The sequence below is a fragment of the Diorhabda sublineata genome, chromosome 4 (genome assembly GCF_026230105.1).
Source record: "Diorhabda sublineata isolate icDioSubl1.1 chromosome 4, icDioSubl1.1, whole genome shotgun sequence".
Classification (NCBI taxonomy): Eukaryota; Metazoa; Arthropoda; class Insecta; order Coleoptera; family Chrysomelidae; genus Diorhabda; species Diorhabda sublineata.
The window spans coordinates 7,462,756-7,479,843 of record NC_079477.1 but is presented as its reverse complement, the minus strand read 5'-3'; the positions used below and the strand labels follow the sequence as shown (position 1 = coordinate 7,479,843).

The window sequence follows — 17,088 nt, the reverse complement described above, 5'->3', positions numbered from 1 at the left end:
CAAGGAAGGGAAAAATAAAATTATTACTACATAATAATTTTGCAATTTATGCAGTTCCACATATCTTCATTAGTTTAGATTAGGTTAGGTTAGTTACCAGAACTCTCTAGGCTGTTTTTGTAAATTTTTCACCAGAGACACAAAAAAATTCCTTTTTTTCACTAATTTCAGATACATTAACTGTGGCTGTCTCACCTTGTGCTATAAACAACAAAATTTTTCGAGTTAAAAGTAAGCGAATGTACTCAATAAACATACATTTTTATATTTATCTGTATTTGTCGTTTCCCAAGACTATAGTGGAAGTGTTTTGGTATGGGACTCGAAATTTTCTGAATCTTGAATCTAGATGAGCATTGAGATCCTTGTCTTTCCTAGGATAATTCCTACTTGAGAGGCTTTTTTAGTGTAATGTCAAACAATACCAATTTGGTGCGTTACCCAGTCTTATCCATGGGAGCAGCAACATCCTTATTTCCCACAAACCCTACGGGAAAGCACACACAATTCAGCGATAAATACTGAAAGCAACTTTTATTAAAAAATAATGCCGAATCTAAATGATCATTTTATACGACATACACATAACAGGAAGCAATCACTTGAACTGTTTTTCACTGCCTCACATGTCTTAAGGTGCCTATAATAATATTTCGAATTAAATTCTTTCTCATAGGTACAGATGTTGGAAAATTTCTTTTTCCGATGAGTTTCCTGCTAGACTGACAACATCCTATCACCTCTATACAGAAAAGAATTGTAGCCATCATAAAAATATGAATTAACTACCTACTATCACATGTGAAGGCCATCCAGTTTTTGGACCATAACAATCTCTTGATTAGGCTTTTGAGTTTTTGTGAGCGAAAGCGACAGGAAAAAGAACAGTATTTTGCACACTATTAAATACACGTTACATGAAAAATATCAAATTATAACACTTTTTGTAATTGTTTCTCGAAAACTGGTTGAGCTAATCCTTTCTACCCTGGTAGAACAGTTGATAAATGCGATCAGCTGAAAGGTTGTTTCATTTGTCTATGGTATTTTAAACTGTGAAATTTTTTTATTTCCCTAAAATTGCTGTTTACTATCAATTCCCGTGAGAGGCATCATTGATAGATTACTGAGGTTTACTTTTATACTTTTCGGCATGTAAAAATAGCTTATTAGTATTAAACTAACACTAAAGTGGTACATAGTTTTTAACTGCCCAATAAAAAGACAGAAACGTATAGAATCTATAATAGTAGTAAAGACAAGTAATAAATATGAAAATTTCTTGTAGAACTGAAATGTTTTAACTTTGAAATATCTACTGAAAATTGAAAGCGATGTTCGGTAACTTTTTTTCAAACTGACTTTCCCCGGACTAAACCAACAAAATCATGATTTACCTTCATAGTTCTTGGTTGTTCGCCGGATATCGGAAGCTTGCACGGCATTTGTTATTTTATTTCAAGGTCATGTTTAACAATAAGGGCACGTTTTCACGAAATCTTATAATAATAAAACGTTATACGCATTGAATGTTCAATGTTAGTAGGTTAAACAGATGATTTTAACAATTTATGTTCTATAGAATAAAAGGAATCAATGAAAGGTAAATGTAAATATCGTTGTTATTACTTTTTGATGATTCAATGAAATCAGTTTCTTTGCTTTGATAATAATTTCAGCATGTAAATTTTGATGTAAATGGAAAAGTGTATCATATACTGGGTAGTTACAATATATTAAAAACTCATTATAATGTAACATGAATTAATTAATTTCCTTGAAAGTACTACCCTTGGTTGAATTATCTCAACGTCGCGTGTCTGGAAGGCTTCATTTGTAATGGCTTTCATTTGCTTTGCCATGACCTTGTCAAAGTCAAGACGAGCTAGAAGTTACATGGTGCTTATGAATAATACGGATGTAAATGTAAACGTCTTCTCTTCGTTGGTATGAGCTCAAACGTTATTAAAAGATCAACCTGGCATCAGCTACTCAATTATTCATTGTCATCAGGACATCCATACCTTTTTCTTCTACTTAAATCTATCTTTTTGATGGTGTAGGATAATTCTCCACCTTGAAACGTACATATCTGTTTACCGGAAAATGTGTAGGTGGAAATCAATTCACGTGAAACTTATTTTATTATTCCAGTCGATATGCTATTACCTGACGGAGAGGCAATTCAAAACACGTCGGTAGTATTAACGAGCATGAGTTCAACAAAAAACTGGATATCCTAAGTCATAAAATTCCAAACGATGTTGACAAATCAAAATAAAAGTTTCAACAGTCACTGATTTCTCTTTATTTACAATTGTATGGATATTTGCAGTATTTTGAATTCGTATTTCTTAATAACACTCTACGAGGCTGGTCCCAGAAGTTCCTGTCCCAACAAAGACAATACAAAAATTTTGGAAAAAAATATATTCATTTGTCAACGTAATCACCTTTTCGCTCCATACACTTTCCCAGCGTTGTTCAATTAGTTAGATACCCTCAAAATAACCATCAACTGCTGATATCACCTCTTCATTGTTGGGAAATCTTTAACCACCGAGCCATTTTTGTCAAGTCTGGAAACAGAAAATAGTCCGAGTAGGCTAAAACTGGCGAATAGGGTGGAAATAACGATGTATGAGCTGGTTCATTGTCTTGATAAATTAACACTTTCTTCTTAACCGAATATTTTTGCTTGATTTCTTAGTTCAAATGTTGCAATAAGTTTTCATAATGGTTGCAATGGGTAGTTCTTTCCTTTTCAGTATAGTCAATGAAAATTATTGCAAGCACAGAGCAGAATCTAGTTCAGCTTTTATATTTGTTGTGCTGAATCTTTTCAAATAAAAGTATTGTATCACCATTGTATTATATGACAATTAAAATTATTTACTAAAGACGTTCACTATTGATCTCTGCCAGATATTAAACAAAGTGTCGTCTTCAAAATTGAAAAATATGCTGTGTAGATTGTGTACTTTCTAATACTGTGGTATTTTTCAAACAACTATCGCCATTTTTATGTCAGATCAGGTACGTCTGGGACCATCCTTGTACCAGTCTAATAGACCGTGGCAAAATATGATAATAAACTTCCACTTTTTGGATACAATACTTATTGTATAAGTCGAAATATTTTTAATTATTTAATAATTATAGTAATATAATGTGTGAAATGTGAAGAAATAGCAACTAGGCATTCTGATTTTCCTGCATCAATACTTCTAATTGCATTTATGCCTCTAGTAAAGTATTCCAAAATAATAAAGTCTAATTAACTTGAAATGAACACTAAAGGAAAGTGATTGAAAGCGCAAATAAAATCTTAAGTCAGGTGATTAACAACATTATCCACCACATACTTTCAGAAAATGAGTGGAAAAAAGCCTAACTCGCAATCGCGTTAATAAGCTATAAATTTGCTGAAATACTTTAAATTGAAAAAAAGGCGTTGAAAGACCTTTTCAACTCAATTCATATTTCGTACAGATATTAGCAGTTGCCTTTAAAATTTCAACAAGAATTGTTTAAATATGTATGCAGAGTCCAAGTCAAAGCTTAACTCAACTATTTTTATGGAGAATCTGTATTTTGGTAAAACATGATTTGTGTAAACATACAATCAAATGAAAATTATGTCCTAACTTAAATCTATAACTACTAAAAGATTAAAATTTGTACACTGTGTTTCTAGTATCAATTCAACCTTTAAAATACACATGTATAAATTTCACAGTTGTCACACTATTTATTTGTAAGTTATAGAGTAGTTATAGAATTTTGAGCAAAGCAATTTTTGTTAGCTTGGAAAAATGTATGGAAAATAATTTCATGTGTTAACAAAGCATCGTAACAAAATATTATTGAAGGTAAGGCACCAGGAAAATCAATCAACCAGTGGTTTGCTGAGGCGAAATGAGCACAGAGGACATTGTGCGTAGCAGATCGCCCAAAGAGGTTGATATTGATCAAAACATCAGCAAAGTCCACAAAATTTTGTATAAACGTAGAGTGGAGTTGCTTGGAATAGCTGAGGATTTAAAGATATCAAAGAAACGTGCTGGACATATCGGCAACAACGAATTGTTGAATCTGAACAATGTTTAGAGCTGTTCCATCTTAATAAACCCGAGTTTTTACAATTGATATGTGATACTGAATGGAACATTGATCTATACTGATAAACTGACTTCAAAGCGTGATAAGACACAAAAGTCGAATGGCAAAGTTATGGCATCAGTATATTGGGATGAGCATGGTATAATATTCTATCTTAAAAAGAGTACAAAATCGCACAAAACGGCCCCATTTGAAGGAGTTGAAAGTACGGTTTCATTAAGACAATGCACCGTATCAAAAATCTAAGTGTGCTTGAATTATATCGGCATTCACCGCTTTCTCTAGCGGTACCCATCGACTTTTTCTTGTTCTAAGGCTTAAAGAAGATAGATATTTTGCGCCGATGAACAGGGGATCGCCAAAACTGAAGACTAAATTGAGGTTAAAGACAAATCGGTATCGAAAAATTGTATGTCCGCTCTAATCGTTTTAATCACACACTCGAAGGGGATTCTTTAAAAAACATATGGTAGTTTACAAATATGTTAGCCTTCCTGTTAGTTGCTTTTGTAATAATAAAATAGAAAATACCTTCAAAATACAGATAAATGATCAATCAAAGATGGTAAGTGTGTTATTTGCGTCGAATTATAAATATCCGAATTGACTCGTTTTTGAATGATCGATAAACGTCAAAATTTGATGGGCCGATAAGTTGGCGTATTGTAAATTGATGTCAATTTGGTAGCTGCAGAAATGAAATTATTGTGTGTTGAGAGGCTTACGTCGTCGAGTTACAATGGAAATTATAATCAATTATTTCTCTAGAGGTATTTGTTACGATTATATCATAAATGAATTAAAGATCTTGAAATCCACCTAAAGCCGTAGTGATTATTAATATATTCGTAATTTCTATTGGCCAATTTATCATAACTTATATAATCTACATTATAATAGAGAAAATTTGAATATTATCTCCTGAAAACAGAAAAAAAAAATTAAAACAAACACGTGGCATCGTTGTTGTAATATTTCTGGCACGATACATTTAAAAGCTTTGTATAGATTAAGGCGCTTCTCTATTTTCTCTATTTATTGATTAAGGTCTGTGAAGTGGGAAAGCTTCGTTCCATGCTACGTTCGAAACATACCAAAAATAAACATGAGTATTCAATAAATGAGGAGAAGACATGTGAAATTATGTGAAAATTAAATTGTACATAAATAATTCACAAACGGATCATAAAAGATCATGAGAATATAAGGATATATTCTGATATAGAGAATATATAGACAAGCAGTATATTTGGCGTAACTTCATTCTTGATAGCTTCACATGAAAATATTGATACTAAAACTTGTCTACTCATGTTCCTTTCTTTAACTTGTAACGGATAAATAGTACTTCTTTAGTGAAAACTGCGAACTTAGTGAATGATATTCCCTTTTAACTCGGTCGAATTCGGTCGAAAATCTAGGTGATGTCCATAGTTTTCTTCGATTACCGTGGTGTGGTTTGACATGAATCCGTTCCAGGGTCGGTAGTACTGCATCTATATGGAGCAATTTGTCGTGATTGACCGAATTTGTAAAGACAATTTATAGATTTTCTATCACGATAATGCTCCGACATATTCCAGTAAGTTTGTTACTGATTTTTGGCCACCATTTATATCAGATTTAGCTTCCTGCGTATTTTTCTTCTCTTCGAAAATTCGCTTCAGGGTGTAATGAAAAAAGATTGGATTAAGCATCGGCATATTTGTATTTGTTCAAAATGAGATTATTATGAAGGAGACAATGAAGATTTTAATAAAAACATTATTTTTTTGTCATTCCGGGACAAATCTCTTCTAATGGTAGTTGAAAAAATAATATCCAATTTGTGTCGGAATAAGATCATACTTATTCCAAAAATTAACGTAATTCTGGAAAAATTACAGCTAAATCCGTGATTCACTCATATTATAAAGAAGATGATAAGAGACCATTATACGATGTCGTCCATTAAAAGGCTTTCGAATATATACGAACATGCATTCTCTCCTGCATCGTTGATATTGAATCTAGGCACTCGGGGATTCTAGTTCAGTTGCGATGCATGCATTTATGTAATATTGCTTCCAGTGTTAAATACCGAGAATAAGTCCCACTAGAAAAAAAATTTATAGTTTTATACGAAAAAATAAGATATCAAATTTATAATCAAATGATCCACAACAGCACAGACTTTATTGTTTTCAATGCGATCCTTGTCCTTGCGTTTCTTGTGAAAGCTCTTCTATTTATGATTCATGTCTATATCTTTATTTAAAATCAATATGATAAAGTTTAAAATTTTGAATTTTTATTTTGAATTCGTTCAATTTTACATCATTATATGAAGGATTATTAAAAATACGAGAGTTTGGTGAATATGTTTTAAGAATTGGAATGTATTTATATGTATGGTAGGTAATATCGTGAATAATCTGTTTTCATGTAAAAAAACTAACAGGAACCTACAAATTTAGGAGAATTTGAATTAGTAGAACTTGGGGTTTAATTCGTCGAGATGATTTGCAATATTAGTCAATCTACAAATTTTCAGGAGAGCAAATAACTGTGCTTTTTTATATTTTATATTTCCTATCAGTTGCCTAGAGGTGCATCTTTCGATTATCTATCGAATGACATTATGAAATTAAGAAATTAATAAAATATATTTTGGACTTATACTGTATTAGAACTCAAGCGACGATTATTTTGCTTAAGAAGCCCTGGTTTACTTGCAACACAAATGATTTAATTTCTTCAAAAATGACCAGAAATATAGTTGATAACTTTTACAACAATATCCATCACGGATCGAGATCTTCGCGCAGAACTTCCTTAAAACGTTAAGAAAATTTGAAAGTAATCAAGAATTGTGTGCAGAGATAAGAGATACGAGTACAACTCCCTTATGTGTTCAGATCATAACTACGCAATAATCTTATCTGAGTCTAGTCCCTGTTTGTCAAAATGTTTACAGAATTCTGATGTACATCTATCCTTGTCGTTCCTCTGAATAATAGGAGACATATCAGTACTTCATACACACGGTTATTGTTAAAATATCTTGCATCAATTGACAACTGGGAAATGTCGTTAATGTCAACACTTTCATCCAACGAAAAACCGTTACTTTGATCTGTTGTTTCTGAATATTTTCTGTCATATCATTAACTTGACTTTCAATAGTTCGCGTAGATGCTAGTACAGTCGTTATGCAGTTAGCAAATTAGCATAGTATACAAATCAACAAATATCACACCTAGAATTCGAAAGCTTTGTTGCCATGATCTTATTGGCCAATAAAACGATCTTCGAATTCTTAGATTAATTTTAAAGATATTCTTATATTCTTTAGAACTCTCAAAGCAAGTGAGGTTAGGTTTTAATCCGCATAAGCCATTAAAGTTACAATAATTGATGGTCCAGGATGTTCAGAATCATACGTGGCTATATTTAAAGCAAAGAAGTACTTACAAATCAATCCATAGGACAGAAACAAGATAATATTTCACGTACCTTTCTTTAGTTTTGTTCATCTGCCTTTCCACATCAAAAATAATTTCTGTCGAATCGTTCTAGAGAAATTAATTAATGTTGAAATAGGGAGTATCTGTTGGCCAACCACATTTACTGTTGTGATATCAGAATATTTCTATTGAAAATTTTTCTTTCAGTAAAAAATGCCGCAAGAGAAAAAAGTTCAGAAAATTTATGAGAATTAGCAAAGTGTGAACGGTTATTGAATCTTGGAGTAATGAATTCTTAAGAAAATTGTGGTAATATGGAGGTATTTTTTTTCTTTCCAGTATTCTGAAAAATGTGTTTAGCTCAATCAGTGCGTATTCAAATGAAATACATATCAAAATTTCATTTTATGAATCAACAGATTCCAGAAAGAAAGAATTTCATTCAAACTCTTGAATTGCAGAGTTTCAAGTCACTCTGATAATAAATTTTTACGTAATAACTTCTTTATTCTTCATTAGCTTTTAAAAGAATTAATGAAATAATAATAATTTAGTTATTTTTCATCACCGGCAACAAAATGAAAAGTTCAAATTCCAATAAATGTGAGATTGAGTGCATAATACTCTAATACGTATAAAAGTCAGTTGGTTTAGCAGAAATTGAGAAAACAAATTGAGAAATGTTTTTCGAACGTCTGCAAAAAATTAAAATTTAGTTTGAATAAATATCAATTAGCAGATCCTTAGGAAGTCAAATACTGAAAAAGAAATTGATATAAAAAATAACTGAGAAACGAAATAAAAATGATTCGAAATATTAAAATGTGAACCACTTATACTTGCCATCGGTAGAAAGAAAATTATTGTCAAATTATTTTCCGGAATATGAAATTAGGATAAAACTTCATAAGCTTCCAAGAAATAAAAGTAGTCATATTGTATATATTCTAAATAGTTTTTTAGATAAGACAAACATCTTAGTATCCAGAAAATAGATAATAGATTAAATACGATATAAAAAATGCATTAACGGATCATGAAACAAGAAAAGACATAAATTTAAATATAAAGTCAGAAGTCCTTGAAACATATTCAAAAACTATGAATAACCAAAATTACAATTTTAATTTGACAATTGAGTACAGAAGATCTTCGTATGATTAAAAATGTCTTTTGGGTATTCATATATGAGGGTTGTTTGAAAAGTTTACGTATGTGATAACGTTATCGTCGAAGAGAAATCCCTCTCCTGCAAGTGAAACTTTGAGGGTAGCAAACAGGAAAGAGTTTCTGGTTGCTAGATTTTGTGAATATAGAGGATGATCAGCCAATTCGAAGTGATATTCCTGAAATTTATCTATGGCGGTCAGGGAAGTATAAGAAGGTGCTTTGTCCAGATGGAAAAACTTTTTTCTCTTCAAATGCTGTCACTATGTTACGATATCTTTCATCACCTTATCAAGCAATGATGCGTAATACTCTCTTGTTATTGTTCACACTTTTTGGAAGATAGTCGATGATCACAATCCTTTGACTATTCCAAAAAACGACTACTATTACTTCTGGGGCCTTCTTTACTTTCTTCGGAACCAGTTCGGCCTTTGAAATCTACCGTCTTGGCTGTTTTTTTTTTCAGGAGTGTAGTTGTGGATCCAAAAGTTCAAATGATTTTGCTTAAACTGTGTCAACAGCCCAGGAAATGTTCATTTGAATGCACATCTGGTCCAAAGCTAGTAAACACGGCACCAAAAGCGCGAATAGATTACAAATGGGTCATTCTACAATCAATATAAGGTAAGGTTCATTTGATATATCGATAGTCTCTTACTCGTATATTATGTCTCTAACCTTAATCCGACTACCATCCAGTAACATTTTGTGAACTTTTTTCATGGTATCGCTAGTTGTCGCAAATGTTGGCCGTCCTAAATGTTCGTCGTTAGTCAAGTCAGTTTGAATTCAGTTGCATAAATTTCATGACTTACGAATGATAGTGTCTAACTTCTCTTCTATTTGCGTAGACTTATTGCCATTCCAGAACAAATATTTAGTGGCAGGTAGATCCTCTATTTTTTCCATTTAAAAAAAAAAATTTCTCGGCGACTCATTTATTCAATTGCTTGACAGAAAGTAAGCGCCTAAAACGGTTGAAACTTTAGTGAGAAAAGATATGCGTGAATATACATATTCCTTAATTTATATTGAAAAGTATCGACATCTTCAGGTTGGGGTCGGAAACTTTTCAGACCACCCTGGTATCAGTTGAAAACTCGATGACGGCAGAAAAAATGTCGAAACGACAAAACTGTTTATAGATATAATCCATACTTGATGTCATTTGAATAAAATATTTAGGATATAATGGGCAAAGTCCGGATCATTATTATCATTACCATCACTCTACGCTTATCTGAGAGATACCTGGAAACGAGGAAAGCAGAAATATTCATGAAAATGATTTCGTTTTCATGTCAAACCCAGTGGAAAATCGTCTGGCACCCTTCGAGGCAACGGAAAATTATCTGTATTCTATTTTCAGGCTATATAGCGGTAGCGTTGTGGTTACGACTCGTTTCATACGTCCTAGTCGCAATCCGACATTGCTACAGAATATGCGGTTTCTGCAGCCGGAATATACTGGGTAAGGTAGAGCTAGATTACATCAACATTAGATCTATTTTGTTTACGACAAATGGATAGATTTGAGTTATTGCAATGAAGTAAACAGTGATTATGAAGATGGGTTAGGTTGTTAAAAGTTGTTTTATTGCTTTCCTTAAAAAATAACAGGAAAATATTTATTGATGGAAATAAAGTATATTCGCAAACTGTAAAATCCGTGACGAGACTAGGTCCCGTAGTGATCATACTTACCACTTTCAAGCCTTTCAAGCAGAAATACTTGTTATTGTTATTTTGGGGTGAGGTGAGAGTCTACAAAAACTGTTAACAAAGCAATTAGCTCCCATGTCATCGGCTCAAAACTGATCTAGAAGTACCACTGAAAACTAATAGGCTAGGTAAAAGTCAATGAGTCAATACAATTCCCAAGAAAGTAGCATAGAATCATTTCACATGTCTGGAGATTTTCAGATAGTGAAGTGTATGTAAAAGAAAGAATTTCAGAAAAAGGAATAATGCTATACCTTTTTACTGACTTTTTAAAAGGACAATGTTGTCTTAGGAAACACCTGGTGAATGTGGATCGAACAGAAATTGGCGAGACCAGATTTTGTAACAAGAGCAAAAATCGACCTCACCTGGGACAGAATGGTTTGTTATCACAAACCAAAGCAGAAAATGTTCAAGTTTTAAGAGTTTTACTGGGGAGATTGTGGTATCCTACTACCGAAAATATTAAAGTTCATAAGGACATAACAAGAGAAAGAGGTGTAAATGACAACATCAGCTATGATGATAGGATACAACGAACATGAAGGTCGTAATCTAATATTACTTCTTATATCAACCACATTATACAAAGTTATCATATTTATGACAGATCTATTATCACTTGATATGTATAACGAAACTTAAAGTAAAGTATCAAAAAATGCAGCTACCACCAAATGAAAATAAGTTGGAAAGAAACCCCAGAGAAGCAATCAATCATACAGCAAGTTTTGAATTCATTTCTTTATGAATATGAAATCTATTATTCTATTGTTGTTTATTGGAGAATTATTTATAGTAAATAGCTATCATGGATTTCAGAAATTTAGAAATAAATCTCTTTCAATAAAAACATTTCAATTTCTTTTAGCCCTAAATAAAAACGGTAGCTTTTAATAAAGAGCTTATAGGTAGAAGAACATTGTAGACACATCGTTTATGCAATAAATGATGAAACATATCAAATTAAATAAAGGAAAAAATCAATCGGAAACGCTGCGATCTCATATTTTATTCAGTAAATCTGAGATTCAGGAGAGCAAGTGTGGAACTAATATAAGAGAAATCCGCGTTAGGCGGACAGCAAACACGGCCTCCGCTTGATGAGGGACATATCCTTTGGTCCTTTTTCCCCTTTAGTCCATTCACCATCAATACAGTGACAGAGAAAAACGTCTTTCTCTTCAGAAAATTGTTTGCTTAAAGTAAACATTTGGTACGTTGTGTGTAAAACTTTTTCAGAGGTTTATTTTTGTGGCTTTTCTCTTCTTTCGGTTAATTCTGAAGTATTTGTTTATATACATTTAAGGAATTGTTCTATGTAAGTTTGATTCAAAAGATTTTTCTTTTGTATAACTCTGTAGAAACACCATAACTTTTGTTGGAGACTTATGTATGTTTCTCTTTATTTAATGGCTGAATGGATCCTCAAATTTCTAGTATTTGATTACACTATAGATTTATAGACTAGTACATCCTTTTAATTTGGAGCCAATGTTACGGTATCTTTACTAATTTAGTAAAAATTTTGTGAATATCTTTCATGACAGCGTTCGAGGAATTTCTTAATTTCCGCTCAGTCTGAAATTATGGGTGAATTCGAGTTTACGTTTATCTTACTGTTGTTTTGGAAACTGTATTTCCGTAGAGTTTCGTAAGTTTACCGCCATTACTTTGCAAATTTGTTTGATATTAACTTTTGGTAACTTAATTGAAGTGATGAAGAAAATTTTGGCTGCTTCTTAGTGTGATTTTACCACATAAAACGAAAAAGTATTGAGAAATCGATTGGATGTATTTTAATTCAATTAAACCAAAAGTTTTTTTAAGAGACCTCATTTAAAATGCGTGAATTATTTAAATAATAAATTTTTTAGCCTACAATTGCTCTTTAAGGATGATATAAATAATAGATGCTAATGATGAAGAAGTTGAAAAGTATATAGTATAGTACAGAAATATAAAAGAAACAAGTTAAAATTTATTTTCATGGAAAGTAAAATTATTAGTTGTAATGTGTAAAAAAATAATAAAAGAGTACATCTGATCAAATTTGACCAGGGATTAGAAAAAAGTCAAATTTTTACCACCGTAAAACAGATCTTTATTCAAAATTTTTAATACACATGAAGTAGGTCTTGGCTGGAATAGCCTCCAGTACCTTAATTTTTTTTGATTCAATGAATTCATAGCGCATTACCAAAACGTATCTTAGAGTTTCGAAAAGAGGAAAAAGTCGAATGGAACTAAATATGATAATTGCGATGGTTGAACAACGAATATCGTGTTTGTCTTGCTACTAGTAATAATTAAAATAGTAAATAGTTTCTAGGCTACCATAGAAACATGGAAAAAGCTTCTGTTTTATGGAATTTGATTTTCTTCTTTAAAATAGTTACCTTCATCGGCGCGAAATTTCTGTCTAGCGAGCCATCTCTTGGGGTTAACAAACAAGAAAAGTCACTGAGGGCCAGATCTGGAGGATAATTTTCATTGATTTGTGATACTATGGATTGTCTTAAAGACACAACTTTTTGTTCTTCTTCAAATGGGGCTGCTTTTCGCGATTTCTTCCTCCAAATTCTACATAATAGTCATTGTTTATGGTTTCCCCTTTTTAAGATAATCGATGAATATTATACAAGGCGCATTGCAAAATGATGCGATAACCTTGCCAGTCGACTTTTGCATCTTGGACGCTTTTGAGTCACTTCATCACGTACAGTCCACTCGGTGGTCTATAGACTGGATTTCAGTGTCTCAAGTGTATTAATGAAAACATTTGAGTTTATCATGATTAAACAGCTTCCAGTACTGCTAAGAATCATAAATAAGTTATTGTTTTTGATCGAATGTGAGTATTCACCTGGAAGAGAACTTTCTCATACTCAAATATTCATTTAAGGTTCATACAAATTGCTAACTCGGAAACTAATAGTAGCACAATTATCAAATTTATACAAGCTACATTTGAAGGTTTGGACTAAGTAAAAATTGTTGACGACTTCACGACTTTCAGTAAGTGCTTCTTGCCACTAAATAAATTAGATTTCTCAAAATTGGTAATTTCATTAGAAATTACGAGTACAGTTAATATGCACTTCGGATAAAATTTAATCAGACCATGTAAATGAATATAATAATACCATAAAGTGTTAATGTTTCAAATATCTTCCACGGCCTCCGAAATGACTGTAGTAATCAAAATTTTATTACAAGATTTCATGTAAACAGACACACAAACAAACAAGCAAATCAACTACTAGTAAGTTGAACAAAATGTGGTAAAAACCTTTAGTACATATATCAGACCATAACATAGACTAATACGAGTGAATCAGCATTTTTTATAGTTTTTAGGACAAACGTATCCAGATTCACCATTGTTCAATCAACTTTTGTTCAGTTTCAGACACAGTTTTTGATACTACCTTTTTATCACATTGTTCAAAGTATTGTGATTAGCTGCTTTATTTACTTAGAATAAAATCAATAAACAAAGCAATTCAAAATAAAGTTTTAGAAATCAAATGACTAAGGAGCTAATTGTGGTCTTTGAGAGAACACGGATATGCAAATTCACAAAAAAATTTCCTTTGATACTATAATTAGTTTTTCAAACAAATTATTTTGATGTTCTAATCCAAACTTTGAACATAATGCAGGGCAGAGTAGAGGGAAAGAAAAGCATCGACAGGAAGAAGAAATCCTTGCTTCGCAACATAAGATAATGGACAAATCTCAGCGTAGGAGAATTGTTTCATGTTACATGGGACAGAGACACATTTAAAAACATGGTTGCCAGCCTTCAATGAGAAGACGGCATGAAAAGAAGAAGAATCCAAACTTACCATTGAGCAAAAAATTCTGGTCCGAGAGTATAAATTGGTGTAGTACGATTAGTTTCCAAAGTACTGAGTAAAGAGAACTCTGTAGTGGTATGATTCTCCATCTTGGTTCACCTGTAGCCGGTGATCGGAATGTAGTCATTGCTTCTTTCTCTCGGTCTGAAAAAAAATTGCTCCATATACTATAATTTCAACAATTCTTTATTGAAAATATGTTCAGGATGTCTGGGGATATTATAATCGAAGCCTAATTTTTTGTAAAACTTTATAATGATACAAATTGATAGTATAATGATAATTGTAAATTAAAAAGGAATGATCAAGTGAAATTGGTTTTTTAAAATATTTTAAAAAATGTTTATACTTATATTGATCTTTGTAAAATGGTTGCTGCCTCTTAAGATATAGCAACACTGAAGTAAAAATGTTAAGATTCCAAAAAAAAAACATTTCCGTGTGATGATTTTCGAAATCAATCATGATCGGAAGAATTACGTGAGTAAACCGATATTGCAAGATCGTCATGTGACATACCGTGAGATTGAGACATACTTGGGCATTAGTTCCACTTGGATATATCCAAAATTGCATGAACATTTGGCTGTCAAGAAGATTTGTTCACGTTGGATACTGCATAATTTGCCAATCGCTTTAAAAAAAATCCTGTCGATTGGTAAAAAGAAATTCAATCACGGTCCTTCGAAAGATGTTTATAAGATCATGACAGGCAACGAATAATGTATATATCAACTAACTAACTGTCAAAACATTGAATTGATGGGTTATCTGCCGAAGTACACCTCAAATATTGCAGGTTATCCTCTTTTGTCTTTCAAGTATTTAAATCTGCTCTGGCACATCTGCCATAAAAGCCATTACGTTTAAAACAGTGTACTCTAGATGAACTGTTGAGTGATGATTGCAATGTCCTGTTTGTTTGGGTGCTCGACTGGGACCAGCGAAAACACCAGTGGGATCAAATGCTATTCTTGGTGTAGCTCTACTACACAGGTATAGAATCCAGTAAGTTACTGGTTTTTCAATCACAAAAAGTCATCTACAACTCTATCTTTATGCTATAGGTATCACGGATAATGTGGTATCCAAACGGAGCATATAACGGGAAGTTACTCAATGACGTTGAAAGGTTTAAGCCATCGAGTCTAATAAGCTTTTTCAAGGTCATCGCCCTTTGCTGGTGGATGTGTATTAGAAGGGATCTTATAGATATTATGTTCACACCGATCATATATTCAAAAGACAATTCTGATTTAAGTCTGCAACAACTATGTGCATAGTTATTTGTAGATTAGCATCATCACATAGAACAGGAGTTTCCAACCAGGGGGGCACGCCTCCCAAGGGGACGTAGAGAGATGGTTTTTATACCACTGAGGTAGCAAACAGGCAAGAAAAAACAAAAAACCATGTGTGCAATTCACTTGTTTAGTTTCATTGCGAAGTTCCTACGGTTACCTTCCAGCTCCATCATCAGATCAGCATTATCATGCGATTTACACATACAAAACACCATTGTTGTTGTGATGCCTTTTCTCAAGATTTGTACTACGCATGCGCACACAAATGTATTAACACACGTCATTCTGTCGCTTTTTCGGTTCATAGATTTTCAAATCACAACGATACTGAAGAAGTTTCAAAAAATGAACAAATAACATCTCAATGTAATGTTTGATTTTCATTTTACATGCATAATATTAATGAAATTAAACATCATACCTATTCATTTTCTCTGTCAACTACTGTTTTAAAACCAGATGTCGTCAATTTATACATATACAAGTTTCGACAAGCCACAACATGAAACACGCGCTCACTCGCTCCGCTTAACTCCACTTAACTTTTAGATGCAAGGTGTCAGCGAAAAAAAAAAAGTTTTCCGAAGATTACATTAAGTTTGGATTTATTTTCATATAAAAAGACGAGTCATAGTTGCCTCAGTGTGTCCCTGGTTTTGAAGATTTTTTTTCTTCTAAAGCAGAATCACTCAAGCAGATGAGAATGGATGAATCAGTTATTACACAAGCGTATCGCGGCATCTCAAAGCTTCATTTGAAATAGCTTTTATGATAGCGAAGCAAAAGAAACCACATACTATCGGTGAAGAATTAATAAAACCATGTGTCCTAAAAGCCACGCAGATAATTTTAGGCGAAGATGCAGAGCAAAAGATAAAGTCTATTTCTGTTTAGAATAACACAGTCCAGCGTAGAATCGATGACATTGCAGCAGAAAGCTATTTTTTGCCATTAGTTGCGATGAATCTGCCGACATCGTTAATTGTGCACAATTAATGGTGTATGTTCGTTACATCGGCGGAAATATCTTGAAGAAGAGGTTTTTTACTCCCAATCTTTGACAGCAGGTACTACATCTGAAGGTATATTTAATTAAATATCAAATTTCTTTGAAAAACATAATTTTGATTGGAATAAGCTCATTGGACTTTGCACAGATGGTGCATCTGCAATGATAGGTGTACGATCGGGTTTAGCTAAAAAGCTAAAGGAAAAAAATCCCGCAGTGGTTAGTACACATTATGTTATTCATAGGCAAGCTTTGGCTTCCAAAACTTTGCCACAGAAGTTACGCCAGACTTTGGACTCAGCTATAAAAATTGTCAACTACATCAAAAAACAGCATTTTGAGCAGTCGGTTATTTACATTACTCTGCAAGGATCTTGATTCTGATTATAAAGATCTTCTGTTCCATACAGAAGTACGCTGGCTTTCCAAAGGCAACATGTTTGCTCGCCTTT

General features: G+C 32.6%; 1 protein-coding gene across 5 annotated transcripts in view; it reads right to left on the bottom strand.

Moving 5' to 3' along the window:
• Nucleotides 1-17,088, bottom strand: part of LOC130442438 (muscarinic acetylcholine receptor gar-2) — a 144,749-nt gene that overhangs the window by 36,130 nt on the left and 91,531 nt on the right. For all 5 annotated transcript variants that reach the window (XM_056776545.1, XM_056776546.1, XM_056776547.1 and 2 more), the window contains exon 2: nt 14,312-14,467. In XM_056776545.1, coding sequence (XP_056632523.1) covers nt 14,312-14,412 — 101 coding nt within the window. In that variant the 5' untranslated portion in view covers nt 14,413-14,467. The remainder of the gene's footprint in view (nt 1-14,311; nt 14,468-17,088) is intronic.